We start from the raw sequence: 19,025 nt of genomic DNA, 5'->3' as shown, positions 1-19,025 counted from the left end.
ATACATTTTAAATGTATATATTTAAAATGTGTACATTTAAAATTATATACATATGTACTGTATATATAAATAATGCTGCTATATGATTTGCCATTTGAAAGTTAAACATTTGTACCAAGATACTTTCAATAATAAATTGAGTAATAAATAAATAAATAATTGAATTTAATAAATCATTAATAAACAAAGAAATAGTTAAAATCTTTTTTTTTCAATATATTTTAAATGTATACATTTACATTTGTATATAAAAGTATATATAAACATGTAAAATGTATTGCAAAAAATCTGGATGAACATAAACCACAGGTCTACTGTATTAAAATTATATATTTTAACCAAGATACTTGTACATAAAAATAAATAAATCATTACTTAAATATAAATATAATTTTAAATACATTTTAAATATATATATTCAAATTTTCCAATATATAAGTATATAAAAAAAATTTAAATTTGAATATCAATAGAATTGGATGGACATGAACTACTGGTTTGAAAATTTTTACTTTTTAAATGTATACATGTTAACCAAGATATTTTCAAACAATAACAACATGAACACTGATGTTATAAAAGGTCATTACAAAATGTAAAGAAATTGTTAATTAGAAATAGAAAATGTTAAAATTATAAATATATACACATATACTCGTTATATAAATTACGAATACGAGCTGTCAATCAACACAGAAAACCCCGTCCCACTCACAATATTTCGTTGTCTAACCCATCGGCTGACCTTTGACCTCATCTAGGAGGTTTCACTCACCGGCACGATCTTCCCCTCCTCGTCACACACCAGCATTATGACCTCCACGTTCTTCTGTGTGGTTTTGTTGTACTTGTCAAAGTCTCCAGAGTGCAGCGTGAGGTAGATGTCGTTACGGATGTCACCCGGCATGATGATCTCAGGGAAACCCAGTTTTCGTGCAACCACTGTGCTCCGGTCCACCAGGTGGGGATATTCCTTTCGGATCTGGATGATGTCTCCCACTAAAGCTTTCATGGTGACCCACAGACCTGCGTGACACGAGTTGTTGAAAAACACACTCCAAAAAATGATCTTTAGAAGTTGTAAATATAACAAAGATTATTGGATGCTGTTTTGCAAGAAAATTGCATTTTAGTCTTTCTACTTAGAATTGAGTGTGTGTGTGTGTGTGTGTGTGTGTGTGTGTGTGTGTGTGTGTGTGTGTGTGTGTGTGTGTGTGTGTGTGTGTGTGTGTGTGTGTGTGTGTGTGTCCGTGAGTGTGTGTGTGTGAGTGCGCGTGTGTGAGTGGGTGCGTGTGTCTGTGTGTGTGTGTGTGTGTGTGTGTCCGTGAGTGCGTGTGTGTGAGTGGGTGCGTGTGTCTGTGTGTGTGTGTGTGTGTGTGCGCGTGTCTGTGTGTGTCTGTGTGTGTGTGTGTGAGTGTGTGTGTGTGTGCGAGCGTGCGTGTGTGTGTGTGTGTGTGTGTGTGTGTGTCTGTGTGCGTGTGCGTGTGCGTGTGCGTGTGTGCGTGTGTGCGAGCGTGCGTGAGTGTGTGTGTTTGTTTGTGTGTGTGTCTGTCTGTCTGTCTGTCTGTCTGTGTGTGTGTGTGTGTGTGTGTGTGTGTGTGTGTGTGTGTGTGTGTGTGTGTGTGTGTGTGTGTGTGTGTGTGTGTGTGTGTGTGTGTGTGTGTGTGTGGACAGGATTATGAGTATTAAAGTATTAGCGGAGGGAACGCTGCTGTGATGTCATCTGAGCAGGGAAACCACAGCGAGTCGTACCTTGGCCACCGCTGTCGCCTCGAGACGACGTCACCTTGTTTAGGAGAGCGTGCAGAAAGTCATTCTCAGCTATGACTCTACAAACACACACACACAAGCACACACACACACACACACACACACACACAAGAATAGAGAACAGTAATTGCTTTCAATAAATAACATCACTGCAAATTTTCATTAGTAAATGCACATTAATAAATAATAGAAATGGTTACATACAAATGATTGCATTTACACACACACTATATATATATATATAGTGTATATACATATATATATATAGTGTATATATATATACGTATATATATGCACAAACATTTATATATTATATATATATATATACTACATATATACAAATATAATATATATATACACAGACATATAAACAAACTTTTATGTTAGACGCGATTAATCGATTTGACAGCACTATATAATAACTATATATATATATATATATATATATAAATATATATAATGTGTTACAGTTTCAACAAAACAATTTCATCATTGATAAATGTTTCTTGAGCATCAAATACAATATATATATAAACTGTATTTGATGCTCAAGAAACATTTATATATGTACTAATAAGTCATTAGTACATGTAAAGACAAACTAGAAATAGAAAATGTCATATAAAAACTCAAAATTAGAGTATGACAAAAAGCCAAAATTATGAAATAAAATGATTATTTTAACAAAAAATTAAACATTATGAGAAAAATGTGAATTTATGCGATTAAAAATAGATAAATACGAGATCAAAAGTCATAAATTTGACTTTTAAATGTCATATTGACATTTTATCAATAAAATGTATTGTAAATATCATTTGAATGTATATGAACTACAGGTCTATGACTTGACTTAAAGTTGGTTTAAACCAAGATACTTTCGATGATAATAATAACAATGGCAACAATGTAAATATAAATAAAAATTAGAAATAGAAAATGTAATTTAAAATATATAAATATAAAATGTAAAAATGTATTCATATCTGAATGGAACTGGTACTGTTTATTAAAAGACTGAAATCCGGTTTCTTAAACTATGACAGATGCGTTTGGCTCATGCGTTTGGTGCTATGATTCACAGAAAATGAAAATTGTGTGAAAATAGACATCAAATCAATCAAAGCAGAGAAGTTCCACGTTTGGATGAACTATGCCAGATACAGCAGTGAACAGGAGACGAGAAGAGAGACTTACGGGTGAAAAGGAATGAAATACTGCTTCTCTTCGTCACATTCTGTCTTTCCTTTGATGATGTCACTGATATCCATCACTGCCAATAAGCACAGATAAATATATATATATATATATATATATATCAGCTGTGTGTCTCTATTATGCAGATCAAATGAGAGGATTCGTCCTGATATTTACCAGCCACACCAAACGGCCTCCGCAAACCCATCGTGCATTTCTTATGATGAGTGTCTTTCAGATCCATACGGCCCACGCGCACAATCTGACAGATCAGATAGATCTTCTCTCGGTTCAGGTCTTTATTCCCCAGATCCTTGACAAAGAGAAAGAAGAGAGTCTTTCAATCTCCAGGACATCAAAAAATCTCTGCAGCCACTTAATAAACATTTATTTGTAATATTAATGGTACCTTATGAAAGCCTGTTATCCATCGCATGAGATGATTTTGTACCGTATGACATAAAATGTAAAAATTCTGGCATAATATGACATAATTCATCATTATGGTATAATAAGTCAATGTTATTACATGAAAAGTCACATCATGACATAAAAAGTCACAATTATGAGAAGAAAAGTCAAATTATGAGATTAAAAAGACATCATTATGAGGAAAAAAGTCCAAATTCTGAGACTGAAAAGTCAACTATGACACAAGTCAAATTTATGACATTAAAAAGTCGATAATTATGATATACGACATTTAAGTATAATTCTTGAGTCATAGTTCTGAGAAAAAAGTCCAAATGGATTTTATGAGTATAATGTATGAGTCTTAATTCAGAGATAAAAAGTCAATCTTGAGATTAAAAAGTCAAATTTATTACATAAAAGTCCTAATTATGAGGATAAAGTGCAAATTATGTGATTTAATTACATAATATAAAGATATATATATGAAGAGTTCAGATGCAAAAGCCTCTAAGTGCAATTTTAAATTTTCTTCTAGAATGATCATTTTTATCAAGCTTGTATATTTAAGTTCAGTAATTTCACTTAAATGACCATTAATAGGTAATCTTCATTGCCATTTAAGTGAAATTACTGAACTTAAATATACAAGCTTGATACAAATTATCATTCTAGAAGAAAACTTCAAATGGCACTTAGAGGCTTTTGCATCTGAACTCTTCAATATATATATATATATATATATATATATATATATATATATATATAAAACATAAAAATTATGATTTACCAAAGCATGATTTTTTTTTTGCTGTGGCAGAAATACTGAGTGACTTACAGTAAAGACCACCTTCAGACTGTTGAGCATCTCAATGTCCTTCGGCAGACCTTTATCTCCCCATCTGACCAGATAATTCTCACTGCAGAGAGAGAGAGAGAGAGAGAGAGAGAGAGAGAGAGAGAGAGAGAGAGAGAGAGAGAGAGAGAGAGAGAGAGAGAGAGAGAGAGAGAGAGAGAGAGAGAGAGAGAGAGAGAGAGAGAGAGAGAGAGAGAGAGAGAGAGAGAGAGAATGTGTTAATGACAAACACCTGTTAGAGTCAGAACTCAAGAGTGTGTGTAAGTGAGATGCACCTGATGTTGGTCTGTTTGTTGGGGTCATACAGAGACATGAAGAGCTCTGAATCCTCTCCGATTCGACACACAAAGTTACGCACAAACACATAGAGGCTGTGTGTGGGAGAAGACTGGATCCGTGCGGACACTCCGGAATGATCCATCTGAACGTTGGACTGCACCGAGAACAGCAGAAAACACAGCAAAGTACGTTAAATAGATTTTTACATCTTTAGGAAAAACCTGACTGTGCAAAACTCACTACTGCGATACTAGGGTGTTCCCATGTGGTTGATAAGGAGTCTCATTCAGCGCTTTCTGGGTTGCCTGGGTGGATGTGAAGGTGTTCCTATGTGGTTGCTAGGGTCTCTGGGTAGTCACTAGGCTGTTCTGAGTGGTTGTGAAGGTGTTGTCAAGTGGTTGCTAGGACATAATTATGGAGTTACTAGGGTGTCTGGGTGATCACTAGGTTTTCTGGGTTGTTTTGAAGGTGTTGTCAAGTGGTTGCTAGGGCATTATTATATTTACAAGGGTGTCTGGGTGGTTGCTAGTGTATCTAGGTAATTGTGAAGGTGTTGCTAAGTGGTTGCTAGGGCATTAATATGGAGTTACTAGAGTGTCTGGGTGATCACTAGGTTTTATGGGTGGTTGTGAAGGTGTTGTCAAGTGGTTGCTAGGGCATTATTATATTTACTAGGGTGTCTGGTTGGTTGCTAGTGTATCTTGGTAATTGTGAAGGTGTTGCTAAGTGGTTGCTAGGACATTAATATGGAGTTACTAGAGTGTCTGGGTGATCTCAATGAGATCGCTACGATCACAATTTTAAAAACGTCTTGCTGTTCCTCGGTCAAAGATGAAGACTAGAGGGGATCGCGCATTTGCGGTCGCAGCCCCTAAACTATGGAACAGTTTACCTTTATATATTAGGGACCTTCCTACACTCAGTCAGTTTAAAATCCATCTGAAAACATATTTTTTTATGATAGCGTTCGATTAAGATAAGTGTGAAGGGTGCTAGTGTCATTTTTTTAAAAATATATGTTGTTGAATGTTTTTATTAAGTTTATACTACCTATTTAGATATATGGATATATATATATATCTTTTATTTGTCTTTTCTCTGCTCACTGTTTTACTGCTTGTACAGCACTATGGTCAACTGTGTTGTTTTATTCAGTGCTTTATAAATAAATTTGAATTTGAATCACTAGGTTGTCTGGGTGTTTGTGAAGGTGTTGTCAAGTGGTTGCTAGGCCATTATTATATTTACTAGGGTGTCTGGGTGGTTGCTAGTGTATTTAGGTAATTGTGAAGGTGTTGCTAAGTGGTTGCTAGGACATTAATATGGAGTTACCAGGGTGTCTGGGTGATCACTAGGTTGTCTGGGTGGTTGTGAAGGTGTTTTCAAGTGGTTGCTAGGGCATTATTATATTTACTAGGGTGTCTGGGTGGTTGCTAGTGTATCTAGGTAATTGTGAAGGTGTTGCTAAGTGGTTGCTAGGACATTAATATGGAGTTACTAGAGTGTCTGGGTGATCACTAGGTTTTCTGGGTGGTTGTGAAGGTGTTGTCAAGTGGTTGCTAGGGCATTATTATATTTACTAGGGTGTCTGGGTGGTTGCTAGTGTATCTTGGTAATTGTGAAGGTGTTGCTAAGTGGTTGCTAGGACATTAATATGGAGTTACTAGGGTGTCTGGGTGGTTGCTAGTGTAACTAGGTAATTGTGAAGGTATTGTCAAGAAGTTGCTAGGGCATTATTATGGAGTTACTAGAGTGTCTGGGTGATCACTAGGTTTTCTGGGTGGTTGTGAAGGTGTTGTCAAGTGGTTGCTAGGGCATTATTATATTTACTAGGGTGTCTGGGTGGTTGCTAGTGTATCTAGGTAATTGTGAAGGTGTTGCTAAGTGGTTGCTAGGACATTAATATGGAGTTACTAGGGTGTCTGGGTGGTTGCTAGTGTAACTAGGTAATTGTGAAGGTATTGTCAAGAAGTTGCTAGGACATTAATATGGAGTTACTAGAGTGTCTGGGTGATCACTAGGTTTTCTGGGTGGTTGTGAAGGTGTTGTCAAGTGGTTGCTAGGGCATTATTATATTTACTAGGGTGTCTGGGTGGTTGCTAGTGTATCTAGGTAATTGTGAAGGTGTTGCTAAGTGGTTGCTAGGACATTAATATGGAGTTACTAGGGTGTCTGGGTGGTTGCTAGTGTAACTAGGTAATTGTGAAGGTATTGTCAAGAAGTTGCTAGGGCATTATTATGGAGTTACTGTGTCTGTGTGATCTCTAGGCTGTTCTGGGTGGCTGCCAAAGCATTGCTAAGGGGTTTCTAGGGTATCGTGGTGGTTGTAAAGTGGTTGCTAGGTCATTATTATGCAGTTGCTACAGGGTTCTGGGAGATGTTAAGTTTGATGAGTGGGGTTATAGCAGGCTATATTCACTATGTATTCACAGCAGACTTTAAATCGAAGGAAGGTAGAGCCATGGGATCTCATTGCTTTAGTTTGTTCAGCCATCTTAAAATGTCTCATTAAAACGGCCAACTCTGTGTTGCTCATGAGAAGCTCTTTGCGGTTTCATTCTGAGGGTTTGTCTGTGGACCAAATAAATGAAAGTGAAATGAGAACCTGTTCCTCTTTAATTCGCTCTGTGATCTTGGCCGTGGCGTCCTCGTGTGCTCGGAAGAGGCTGATGACGCTGGCTCGCTCGGGGTCAAGGATATTCCCATCAGCATCCCGAACAACCACATCCAGCTCCAAGATCCTGGAGGCAGAACCACGCTTGATTGTACTCAAGTTTGAGCGTTTGTACTCGCTCACATTTACATGATTATTCAGCACACACACAGATGCTTGAAATAATTTGACAGATGTGCTCTTGCCCGGAGCTCTGTGAAATCCCGTGCTCCCATGATGCACCTCAGGCATGATGTTTCATTAAGACTCATTCTTGCACATCACAGACATTCCAGCATATCACTGGCATGGATTCACACGTATTTTGCTGTTTTCGTATGTATTTATTTATCTATATTTTGTTTGGTTAATATATATTTCATTTTATTATTTTCTGAAGACAAGAGTCACTAAAAGAATAAGAGCAAGTAAAAGTAATTACAAGCAATAGCACAAATAAATACAATGAAACAAAGATAAAAATTAAATTTGTGCTTTATGTTTTACAGGTAGGTCTATCAGGAGAAATTTAATAAAATATTAAAACATTAAATAAAACACTGCATAGTCTTCACTGTTCGAACTAGAGCTGCACGATTCTGGATAAATTCTGAATCACGTTTTTTTTTATCAGAGATCACGATTCTGAACAGACGACTAAACAAAATAACATGTAATTTACTAGAGGTTCTGACAAAACGTTAATTTCTGCAGTCTATTTAAAATTTGAATGAGTGAATTATTAAATGACTCATTCATAAATACTTCACTTGTTTCATTACAAGACTAATCTGCGTTTTTGAACAAACCTCTTGAGTGTATGATTAAATTACAAATAAAAAATGTTAGTCACTTGTCGCCACCTACTGGTGTAACGATAATCGATATAATCGTTATTTGAAGTGCCATGTTACTTTCTAAAGGTGATTTACTCAATTTTAAACGCTTCTGTAGACAGTGTTTATATCAGAACTATAAACCTTTATCCCAGTTCTTCTGAGGTAATATGAATATACAGAAATAATGATACTGTGTGGCTGAAAAAGACTGTTTGTGAAGCGGTTTCATACCTACACATAACATCTGCTCTCTCTAAATCAGCGATTTCAACACAGATTTGAATGTTCCAGTTAAATTTTGTCGAAGGTTTAATAGACACAGGTGAATCATTGTCGTTTAGGAATGAGATCGTGTGGGTGTTTAAATCGAGATTGCGAGCTTTTAACGATTAATCATGCAGCTCTGGTATTAACTGAATATAAATCCATATTTAAGCTACAAAAGTTATTCAGGAAAGAGCAGTGGGTAATTCTCTCTTTGTTTTATGTTGCTTAATTGACAAACTGCAGCAGGTTTATTAGGCTCCTGTCACTTTAAGACCTAATGCACAGATCCGATATATTGACACACATCTGATTTTCTCCCAACTGTTTACATGCACCCACCAATATTAAAATATCTCATGCTGATGACATAACTCGTTATCTTGAGAAAACAAGAATTAACTTGTGTGAATCCATGCCACACAAAACTGCCAGAGCGAGGCAGGTTTTTCCCTGCAGTTATTCATTACCGTTCAGGTGTCAGGAAGACATTTAATCCCCTCGAGGTGTGTTAATTAATTCCTTAATGATAATGTACAAATTAACTAATACATTAACAACAGCCCAGAGCAAATCACAGAAGCTATGAATAGAAGTTACACCAGCCGACTGGATCCTATTATTCTACATTTTATCAGATCTGTTATAAAGGTACTGTCTTTGTACCATTTGTAGATGATAATAACATAATATTGCATGATTACTTTCATATACCATAATATGCGTTTGGTCTTCCAAAGCAAACAATAAAATGGCATTGCCATGGTCAGAAATGATAAACAGACATGAACACAAAATAGAAGAGACACTTGTATATGTGGAATATGTACTTATTTCCATAGTCGATCTTTGATGTGACTTTCTGTTTGAGTTCTTTAAACTCGTCACTCGGCAGCGTCCCGGACAGGAGCTGGGAACGCCACTCCATAAGATCCCACATCAGCCTCTGGACCTGACTGAAACGATCCTTCTTACTGGACTGCTGGGAAACAAAGACCATCACTGATCAGCAGTTTAGGTTGAGCACACGCATTGGACTTATGTTGGATGTTTGACTTATTTGACGCGAGTATGCAAACTTTGCTGCTTTTCCACCGTCGGGCCCAAACCGCTCTTAACCGCTTTATTACGTGCCGAACCGGCTCAGCTGGTACGGATATGATTTAATTTTTGTCTTTGGAATGTAATACAAATGCTTCAGTTGTTGTGTTGGTTATTCCAAGAGTTTACAGATGATACGAGATGTAAATAGCAACCGTGTTATGGAGGATCATCAATTTTATTTTTAACTTACATTAACTTTGCTCAAATAGCGCACTTGGCTAGCTACAGAGAAACTGGTTTCCAACCATGCTGAGAATTGCGGACCGAGAACAGTTTGTAATCATGCCGAAGCAAGCTCAAGTGAAAATATAACGAAAATCGTTCCTTATTGTTCTTAGAATGGTTCGGCCCAACGCTGGAAAAGCGGCTTTTGTCACATGACTTCCATGAAGAACCTTTAACATGCATGGAACATTTCCTTTATAGAAATCCTTTAGATTACTAGAAAGAAACAAAAATGTTTCTTTTAAGAACGGTTCACTAAAAGATTCTTTTGGGGAACCAAAATGGTAGTGATGGGTCGGTCATTTGAACGAATCTTTAATATGACTCGGGACTACCGAGTTGTCTTAGAGAGTGATTCGTTAATTTTGTGTTGACCGCTCATGCTCAACCTCCTATAGGTTCTGTACTGGAAAGAGAAATGATTAGTTCATCTCGAGTCTTCGGGTATGATACTTCTGAGTCATTCGTTCTTCGAACGTTCTTCTGTGTTTCTTGACGGTTTATCAGCATCCCACCTCCACCCCATCTCCTCACTTTTAGTTCCATCTCTAGTTCCATCTACTCTTACCAACGGGGGGAGTACTCTGGGTTCGGGCAGAAATTCCGAGCTCGGAGCCCTCCACCCGGACAGCAGCCAAGTACGCATAACCTTTACCATAATAATTATATGTAGATGTGAACTCGTGAAAGACTTGGCAATGCTTTAAACTCTATCTATGATGGGGAAAATCACTTTGATAAAGATACCTATATATAGCCTAATAACAATATGCAGTTACGTGACATAAAACCGAGCGACTCGAACCCGAACACTCGAGAGATGTATCTGGTACAGACTGCACAGCTCAGCTTATGGGGATATTTCACAGGATAAACGAAAGACTGAGGTAAACTGAAGAGGTGAGGTAAACTAACATACTGCATAGCCTGAAGACTCAGAAATATTAATTAATCGTTTCTGTTTCTCAAAATTTGGCCTTTTCCTTGCTTTGCAATTTTTCTCTTATTCTAAATGCGATCAACATTTGATGTGTTTGGGGAATTTGGCTATTAACATGTAACATTTTAAATACATTCTAGTGAAATGAACAGAATGACTCAAAAATAGATTCATTCATTAGGATGAACGAGATTCAAAGATCCGAGTCAGTAAAATGATCCGAACTTTTCACTACTACAAAATGGTTCTTCTATGACAGCACTACAAAAAGACCTTTTGAATAAAGAACATCTTTTAAAAATACAAAGAACCTTTTGTAAAATCAAAAAGGTTTCATGGATGTTAAAGGTTCTTTGTGGAATCATTGTCACCTTTATTTTTAACACATCCACATCTAAATGTCTTACCAAATAGAGTTGTTTCCAGATGGTGCCCCATTCTCTCAGTGTGGTGGTCACCTCCTTCACCAGGGGCATCTCAACAGAGGTTATTACCTCCTCATCTCTACAGAAGAAGAGAGAGAGTGGGATGGATGGATGGATGATGGTTTGGAATAATTGGTGGATTGGGATGATGGAAAGACAGAATGATGGATGGATGGATGGATGGATGGATGGATGGATGGAAAGACAGAATGATGGATGGATGGATGGATGAATAGATGAAAGAATGGATGATTGGATTGGATGGAAAGACAGAGTGATGGATGGATGGATGGATGGATGGATGGATGGATGGGATTTGCATGAATGGGTGGATTTGGATGGATGGACAGACAGAAAGATGGATGGATGGATGGATGAATGGATGAAATAATGGATGATTGGATTGGATTGGATGGAAAGACAGAACGATGGATGGATGGGATTTGGATGAATGGGTGGATTTGGATGGATGGAAAGAGAACGATGGATGGATGGATGGATGGATGGATGGATGAATGGATGGATGGATGGATGGAAAGACAGAACGATGGATGGATGGCGGATGGGATTTGGATGAATGGGTGGATTTGGATGGATGGAAAAACAGAATGATGGATGGATGGATGGGATTTGGATGAATGGGTGGATTTGGATGGATGGAAAAACAGTAGAGATGCACCGATTACAATTTTGTAGGCAGATTCCGATTTCCGATTTTTCATGAGTTTGGCCTGCCGATACCGATTTTAGCCGATTCCGATTTCATTTTTTCTAACCACTTTACAGCAAACACAAATATTTATTTTCTATCTTTTCTTTAATAAAACATTTTACATAGAACATTTTTTAACAAATTAAATAAAATTTAACTATATGAATTATTAGCCTACTCCTGGTGTGGGAAATTCACACATGTAAGTGCAGTGTTATGGTATGGAAGAACCATTTTCAATTCCTATATTCAACTATACAAAAATGTGATATATTTACTTATTTAGGAAACTAAACTTCTGTATGAAAACAGGTATTGGCAATAAAATAATATATAAATAGCAAAAATAAATAAATATAGCCTTGCAGTATAAAGATATTTATCCAAACACACACACAGGCTTATTGCAATCACTTGTACATCAATGGCAAGTTTTATTTCGCAAACAGTTCTTCTCTCTCTGCCACATGTCCAGCCAGGCTAAACAGCACTAAGCTCGGGCAAGTGGACCAAGTGCAGGGAAACGATTGGGAAATAATACAAATAATTTATTTTCTGACATAGCCTACTCCAGTTCTTGTTAAAACACACCAGACATGCAAATTCTGGCCACTTTTTGGGTGAAATCATATGTATTTTGTCCAACAAAAGGGTGCTTTCACTTTAATTGAGCGTGAGCAGCAAAAATAGACTCTGCGCCGAAACCCGCGCTTCACTGCTGCTCACGCGACGCTCCTGCTCGGCGCTCGCGCGCTGCTCCTGCTCTCGGTGTGAATGCACTCATTGATTAACATGCACACCGGGGGGGGAAAACGCGCTGCTCACGCTTGCGGTTTGAAACGGCCGTAATTCACAAGGTTTCCTACATGTGCGTTCCGTGTGCACGTGTGATGCTGATGTTGCGCGATGTTAATCATGCGGCGCCCTAGTGCATTTGACCGGCAAAAAAATCAGAATATAACAGACTGACCGGCCGGTCGCCGGTCATGGCCGATCAAGTGAAAATCGGCCGATTCCGATCACCAGCCAATCAATCGGTGCATCTCTAAAAAACAGAATGATGGATGGATGGATGGATGGATGGGATTTGGATGAATTGGTGGATTTGGATGATGGAAAGACAGAATGATGGATGGATGGAAAGACAGAATGATGGATGGATGGAAAGACAGAATGATGGATGGATGGAAAGACAGAATGATGGATGGATGGATGGATGGATGGGATTTGGATGAATGGATGGATTTGAATCGATGGAAAGACAGAACGATGGAGGATGGATGAATGGAAGGATGGATGGAAAGACAGAAGGATGGATGGATGGATGGGATTTAGATGAATGGGTGGATTTGGATGGATGGAAAGACAGAATGATGGATGGATGGAAAGACAGAATAATGGATGGATGGATGGATGGGATTTGGATGAATGGATGGATTTGGATGGATGTAAAGACAGAATGATGGATGAATGGATGGATGGAAAGAGAGAATAATGGATGGATGGATGGGACTTGGATGAATGGATGGATTTGGATGGATGTAAAGACAGAATGATGGATGAATGGATGGATGGAAAGAGAGAATAATGGATGGATGGATGGATGGAGGTATTGATTGGATTGATGGAAAGACATACTCACCCTCTCTTTTCGATGATGACTTCCTTTAGCACTATAAAGTTGGCAGGAAATGCTCCCTTAAATAAAGGAAGAAAGTTAATCAGCCAGCAGGTAGTAGAGGAAGTTCAGATCAGATATTCAGGAAGAGAACATTCTGCTCTTGTACAAACACTATCAATAAAATATGCATTTACTCACTTTTCTCTCTTTGTTCTTGATCACGTAACCTTTATACCATCCTGGAACAATAACAGACTGGTTTATATTTCAGGCAATTTATGAGAACATTTCAATAGTCAACATTCTGGCAAGGTTCTCTCAAAGTTATGCACAAATGTTCTTCTTGTAACATTAACAGATCATTTGTTTTAAAGTTATCTGGTCTAATGTTCTTAAAATGTTATCACAAACACATTATTAAACATCATTCATGGAGACTTTTTTTTCTGAAACGTTTTACTTGGATGTTGTTCGTCCAGTTTTTTAAATGTTATTAATTGTTTCAGAATGTTTGGAGAACATTCAAAAGTAACATTCCTATAAAGTTTGGACAATAAAATGGAATGTTCAAAAATGGAATACAGAAGAGGTCAGTATCATTATTCAGAGTCAGTTCAGTGTTGATTCAGTTCAATAACAGCGTTGATGTTGCAGAATTCAGCAATTATGAAACTTCGATTCATCTATAAAATTGCTCAACAGAAGACAACACTGTCATAATTCAGCTCATGTTCTCATATGATAGTGTCAGTGTAGTCAAATCAATAATATTGCTGACTATTAAGTGTCTTTTAGGGTGTTCACACTTGTAGTTCAGTTCACTTTTGGTCCTTCTGAAGAGCTTATAAAATGTATAAAGGAGTCAAAAACAGCAGGAGGAATCTCTCCGTCACACACAAACCCAGATCTGCTGTGAGGAGTTGCAGTTCTGATGTCTGTAGTGAACTGTGATGGGCAAAATCATGACTAAGACGAGAAAAACAGGTATGCTTGAGCGTTCTGTCCTTTTTAGAGTCACATCAGGTCCTGATTTTGGTTCGTTTTTGGTTCACTTGCAAAAAGGGCAGAGTGAAAGCGAAACAAAAGTCAACACTGCATTTGGTCCAGACCAAAGCAAGTGAACTAGCGGACTTTTTCTGGTGTGAATACACCCTTAGCACTAACAGAGCAATCACACCGAGGGTTCGTTTTAATCTAACCAAACATGCCAAGTGTGAACACAACCTAAAAACCCAGCTCAAACAGTAGAGCTGACGCTGGCAACCCTAAGGCCATGGGTTTAATTCCCAGGGAACGCATGAACTCATCAAATGTAGACTTTGCATGCAATGTAATTCCCTGGAAGCAAATTCTGTTAAATGCATAAATGCAAAAGTAAAGCAAGTATCCCAGAATCCCTCACCTTCACATGACTCCTGTATGTGTACCGTGTCCCCGACAGACAAGGACAACTGCTTTTCCGCTTTGGCGTTGAAATTCCATTTAACTTCAGAGAAAATACAAATTGCATAAAATTCATCAGATGCATTTGAAAATGCATAAAGTGAAGTCACAGTTTGGATTTATTTCTCAAGTGATGCCCATCAAAATAGCAGAATGAGATCCTTTAATGCTCCCTTTAAGACATCAAACGATAAGAATCTGTCCTCAACTACTTTGCTTTCTTCTTGTCTGGTGTGAAAAAAGTCCTGCAATTCATGTCTGGAGCACAAACGCTGCAGGACGACACATGCACTGAACTTTAATTCTTTAGCCAACATCAATGACGTGGAAATATTAAACTGCAGAGATGGAGAACATCATATTACACACACACACACACACTTTATTTCTGCAAGTACGAGTTCGTTGGCCTACTTCCTCTCAAAGCAGCTTCCTGTGCAACACCACACACACACACACACACACACACACACAGAGAGAGAGAGATACACGCCGCCATCAGCATGTTTACAATTAAAATGGCTTTAAATAAGCAATTCATATGCATTTACATAAGCAGAAAGCTTTTTTAATGAATTAGTTCAAAAGTTTTAGTATGTGCAATAACGTTATTTCTTCACTATTGTGAGCTACAAAACTGCTGACTACATCAGAATCAGAGGCACAAACATTGCCCAATCAGAAGTCAAACCACTTTTCCATTCATTTCAAAACTGTTTTTCTCAAAATAAACCCGAATGAGTTGGCAAAAGTCAAATAATTTTAAGTAATCAGTTACTTAAACTTTAAATTCCTTAAGTTAAAAAAATTGAAGTAAGCAGAACTTGCAGATTTTTATTTTGTATTCGCACATTTTAATTGTTCTTAACTTGAAATATTTGAGCAAGCTAATTCATCCATTTTAATTTTAATTTTTCTTTTAATCTCAACTTAAATATTTTTAGTAGTGGAAACTTGGCTAGCTTTAACTAGCTAATTCAATAAATGCCACCATGCTAATTGGTAACACAGTGCTTTGATAGCATTAGCATAGCATAGCACTTATATAAAACATTTAAAATACTGCTCTCAAACCAAGCTCATGCTCCCCTCTTCACCATGATGATAACCAAAAAACAACAACATAACAGAAACTCTTCTAAACTAGCATAACAAAACATTAAACACTACTAAATCTACCACTTAACATTAATCTTGCACACACAAAAACATTACATAACACTTAATATTAGCATTTACACTCCCTTTTAAGTGTCATGGAAAAGCATGCTGGGAAGTAGAACTCCCAGTCCAGTTTTAGTTAAATTTAAGTCTGTCTGAATTAAAAGAAACAAGTTCATGAAACTCAAAACAATGAAACAATTCAGATTACTTAAAATGTGTCAGTTTTGTTAACTCAAAAGAAAAAGAAAGTTCATAAAAGTTGATCTGATTGAAATGATTTGTTTCATTTAAGTTGGCTCTACTCAAACCAATTCATTATTTTGAGCATTATGTTTTACAGGTGACAGTTCAACATTCACAAACAACTCTAAATAAAGTTACTCTAATCAGCGTCACCATCTCAAGCTAGCACTGCTCTTCCTGGACGTTTCACGAACGAACTTCTGATGATTAAAATGGATTTCAAATCTCATTTGCATGAAATATTTCTTCTCATAGAATGATCAGAGACTTAATGAAGTTCTCACGTGTTTAATTTAATTTATTTTGTCTCAGATGTTTCTCCTGTAATTCCTTAAGAGAAAACAGACACAATTAGTGTTATTTTAGTGTAATTCAAATACTATTATATATTTTTTTTAACGTTTAGAATTTGATTTCATTTATTTTATGAGAAACATTTGAGTTCAAACTGAGATTTGTTTGCACACTTGAGCAAATATGAGCACATTTTGAGACATTAGTGAGATGAAGCTCTGGAGGAGGCTTGTGTGAGATTGCTTTTTCTTCTCATTGCGGTCTATGAGAAACAATCTAGATATTAAAGAGATCTCATTTCATGCAGGACTCTTGAGTTATTAAATGTCGTCAAACCTTAAAGCACATAAAAGGCAAATGCTTTAGACTGTAATAAGTGAAAATGTGCAGAGGGTCATTAAGAAGTTATTTCAGGTGTATTCAGTTGCGTTAAATTATATTTTTGACTTTAATAAACCATTTTTTCAATGCATTTCTAATGCTAACAAGCATTGCAAGACCGCATCATCATAAATCTGAATATTTGCAGGATTGCAAAGCAAAAAAACAAGTGCTAAAAGATAAAATGCTGCAATCTGTTTAGGCCAGTGACTGTTGAGCCGTTTGACTGATTCGTCTCTGCCCACATCCTGAGAAATAGGAACTGAATTCATGCAACTATAGACGGCCGCTGCGAGTGGCGCCAGGAATATACACAAACACACACACAAACACACAGAAAACATTCCTTCCTGCACAGGTGAATTACAAAAAAAAGGCCAAACTCACCAACTCCATATCTTTCAGAGCTAGTTTTTGTCCAAGGAGCCATTGGTTGGACTTTAAAACGCTCTCCTGCGTCTCTTTCTGTCTGTATTTAATCTTTACGAGTATCTCGGTTCCTTTCTAATGTCCAACACCGGCTGTTTTTTTGGGTGAGGGTGTAAGAAATAACCAGCATAAGAAATAACTCCTCCTCTCTGTCTGACTGTCTGCTTCTTCCTCTTCCTCTTTTGGCCTTCCATCGGCTGACATACGCAGCACAACTTCAGCATGACGACTAAAGCACACGTTTCAATGGCTTTTATATGGATCGTGTATGTGTTGAGTCCCAAACTCTGCTCTGATCTACAGTGAGGGTATTAGGGTGTGTGATGGAGCACAAAAATCATCATTTATGAATCTTTTATGCAGGAGGAAACATCTGGTGTGGGACGAGATAAAGCACAGATTCCCCTAAGATGTTTGCTTTATGCATCTGAGAGATTTAATGCAAGCGGGTTTATACAAACACACAAACGAGCTGCTCTGTAACTGTACTCATCAAACATCAGAATAATGTCAATATTCAGGCGCAACACCTTCGGTGGCCTACAGAGGGCACCGCAAACTCTCTCTGAGAGACTTCATCATGCAGCTTGCTGAATAGAAGCAGGGTTATTATTATCATTAACTAAAACTAAAAATATTAAAACATTTCTGTTCATTGAAATAAAGCTGAAATATATATATATATTTTTTTAATCAAACTGAATGTATGTTGCCTTGGAAATAAGCTCATAAATAATATAAAGTAAGTTATTAAAAATAAGTTGAAGTACTAAAACTATTAACTGGAAATTAAAAATTAAAACTAAAACTGAAATAAAAATTAATTAAATATAAAAAGCAATATTTAAAAAAACTAATAAATTGACAAAAGCACGATTATTAAAAACGGAACAAAAAATTACCATGAAAACTAAAAGAATAAAAACAAAAGCGAATTCAAAATATTAAATTATAATAAATCTAAAATAAAAACTAAAATAACACAAATAGAGATTTATTTTTAAATTTGTTTTTATTTACAATTTTAGTTTTATTTTTGTTAATGTTTTAGTGATTTTGGTGTGTGTTTTTGTCATATTTATTATTATTTTTAAGTAGGCTATGTCTATATAATGTTGCCTTGGCAATGAACTGAAATAAGTTGAAGAACTTAAATTGTTAAGTGGAAATAAAAATCAAATAAAATCAATTAAATCTAAATAGCAAGATTTAAAAAAATTATCAATACATAAAAGCACATAATGAAACTACTAAAAAATGATCATGAAAACTTAATGTATAAAAATAAAAGCTAATTATAATAGAACAAAAATAAAAACTTAAATAACACAAGTAGATAAGCAGAAATGTCTGTTTTTAATTCGTTTTTATTTTTCGTTTTTGTTTAAAGTTGTATTAATTTAGTTGTGTTTTTATAAATTTTCAGTATGTCTTTATAGTTAGTATAGTTTTTTTAGTACATCACAGTTCAACTAAATTAAAATGAGAAATTTTGTAACTTTAGTAACTAGCTGAAATAAAATACGTTTAAATTTCAATGAAGCTTTTATTATATTGGTAACACAAATGTTTTAATTGCACTGAAAACACTCACTCAGAGTTCATTATGCAGCTTTTTGAGTAGAAGGGTCTTTTTTTAATTCGGTTTTATTTTGTATTTCCTGTTGTTGTTGTTTTTTTAGTTTAAGTTAAAGTTTTAGCGCTTTTGCATTAGTTATTATTTGCTTTTTTAAATATGAGTAAGCAATACTTAGAACACTTGATCAACATACATT

At 36.3% G+C, this 19,025-nt stretch overlaps 1 protein-coding gene across 2 annotated transcripts in view; it reads right to left on the bottom strand.

Moving 5' to 3' along the window:
- The window catches only part of dock2 (dedicator of cytokinesis 2), a 146,151-nt gene extending 128,705 nt beyond the window's left edge, over nt 1-17,446 (bottom strand). The window contains exons 1-13 of one of the 2 annotated variants that reach the window (XM_077247246.1): nt 17,209-17,446; nt 14,699-14,782; nt 13,495-13,535; nt 13,318-13,373; nt 10,946-11,042; nt 9,100-9,251; nt 7,119-7,254; nt 4,510-4,667; nt 4,217-4,298; nt 3,145-3,280; nt 2,968-3,043; nt 1,753-1,829; nt 776-1,026 (exon numbers count right to left, since the gene is read on the bottom strand). In XM_077247246.1, the coding sequence (XP_077103361.1) occupies nt 776-1,026; nt 1,753-1,829; nt 2,968-3,043; nt 3,145-3,280; nt 4,217-4,298; nt 4,510-4,667; nt 7,119-7,254; nt 9,100-9,251; nt 10,946-11,042; nt 13,318-13,373; nt 13,495-13,535; nt 14,699-14,782; nt 17,209-17,251 (1,389 nt within the window). In that variant the 5' untranslated portion in view covers nt 17,252-17,446. The remainder of the gene's footprint in view (nt 1-775; nt 1,027-1,752; nt 1,830-2,967; nt 3,044-3,144; nt 3,281-4,216; nt 4,299-4,509; nt 4,668-7,118; nt 7,255-9,099; nt 9,252-10,945; nt 11,043-13,317; nt 13,374-13,494; nt 13,536-14,698; nt 14,783-17,208) is intronic. The other variant, XM_077247247.1, reaches the window with a different exon arrangement.
- Nucleotides 17,447-19,025: the final 1,579 nt, after the last annotated feature.

Source organism: Siphateles boraxobius, unplaced genomic scaffold (assembly GCF_051911475.1).
Source record: "Siphateles boraxobius isolate OS27281-9 unplaced genomic scaffold, OSU_SipBor_1 3, whole genome shotgun sequence".
NCBI lineage: Eukaryota > Metazoa > Chordata > Actinopteri > Cypriniformes > Leuciscidae > Siphateles > Siphateles boraxobius.
This window is presented reverse-complemented; position numbering and strand designations above follow the sequence as displayed.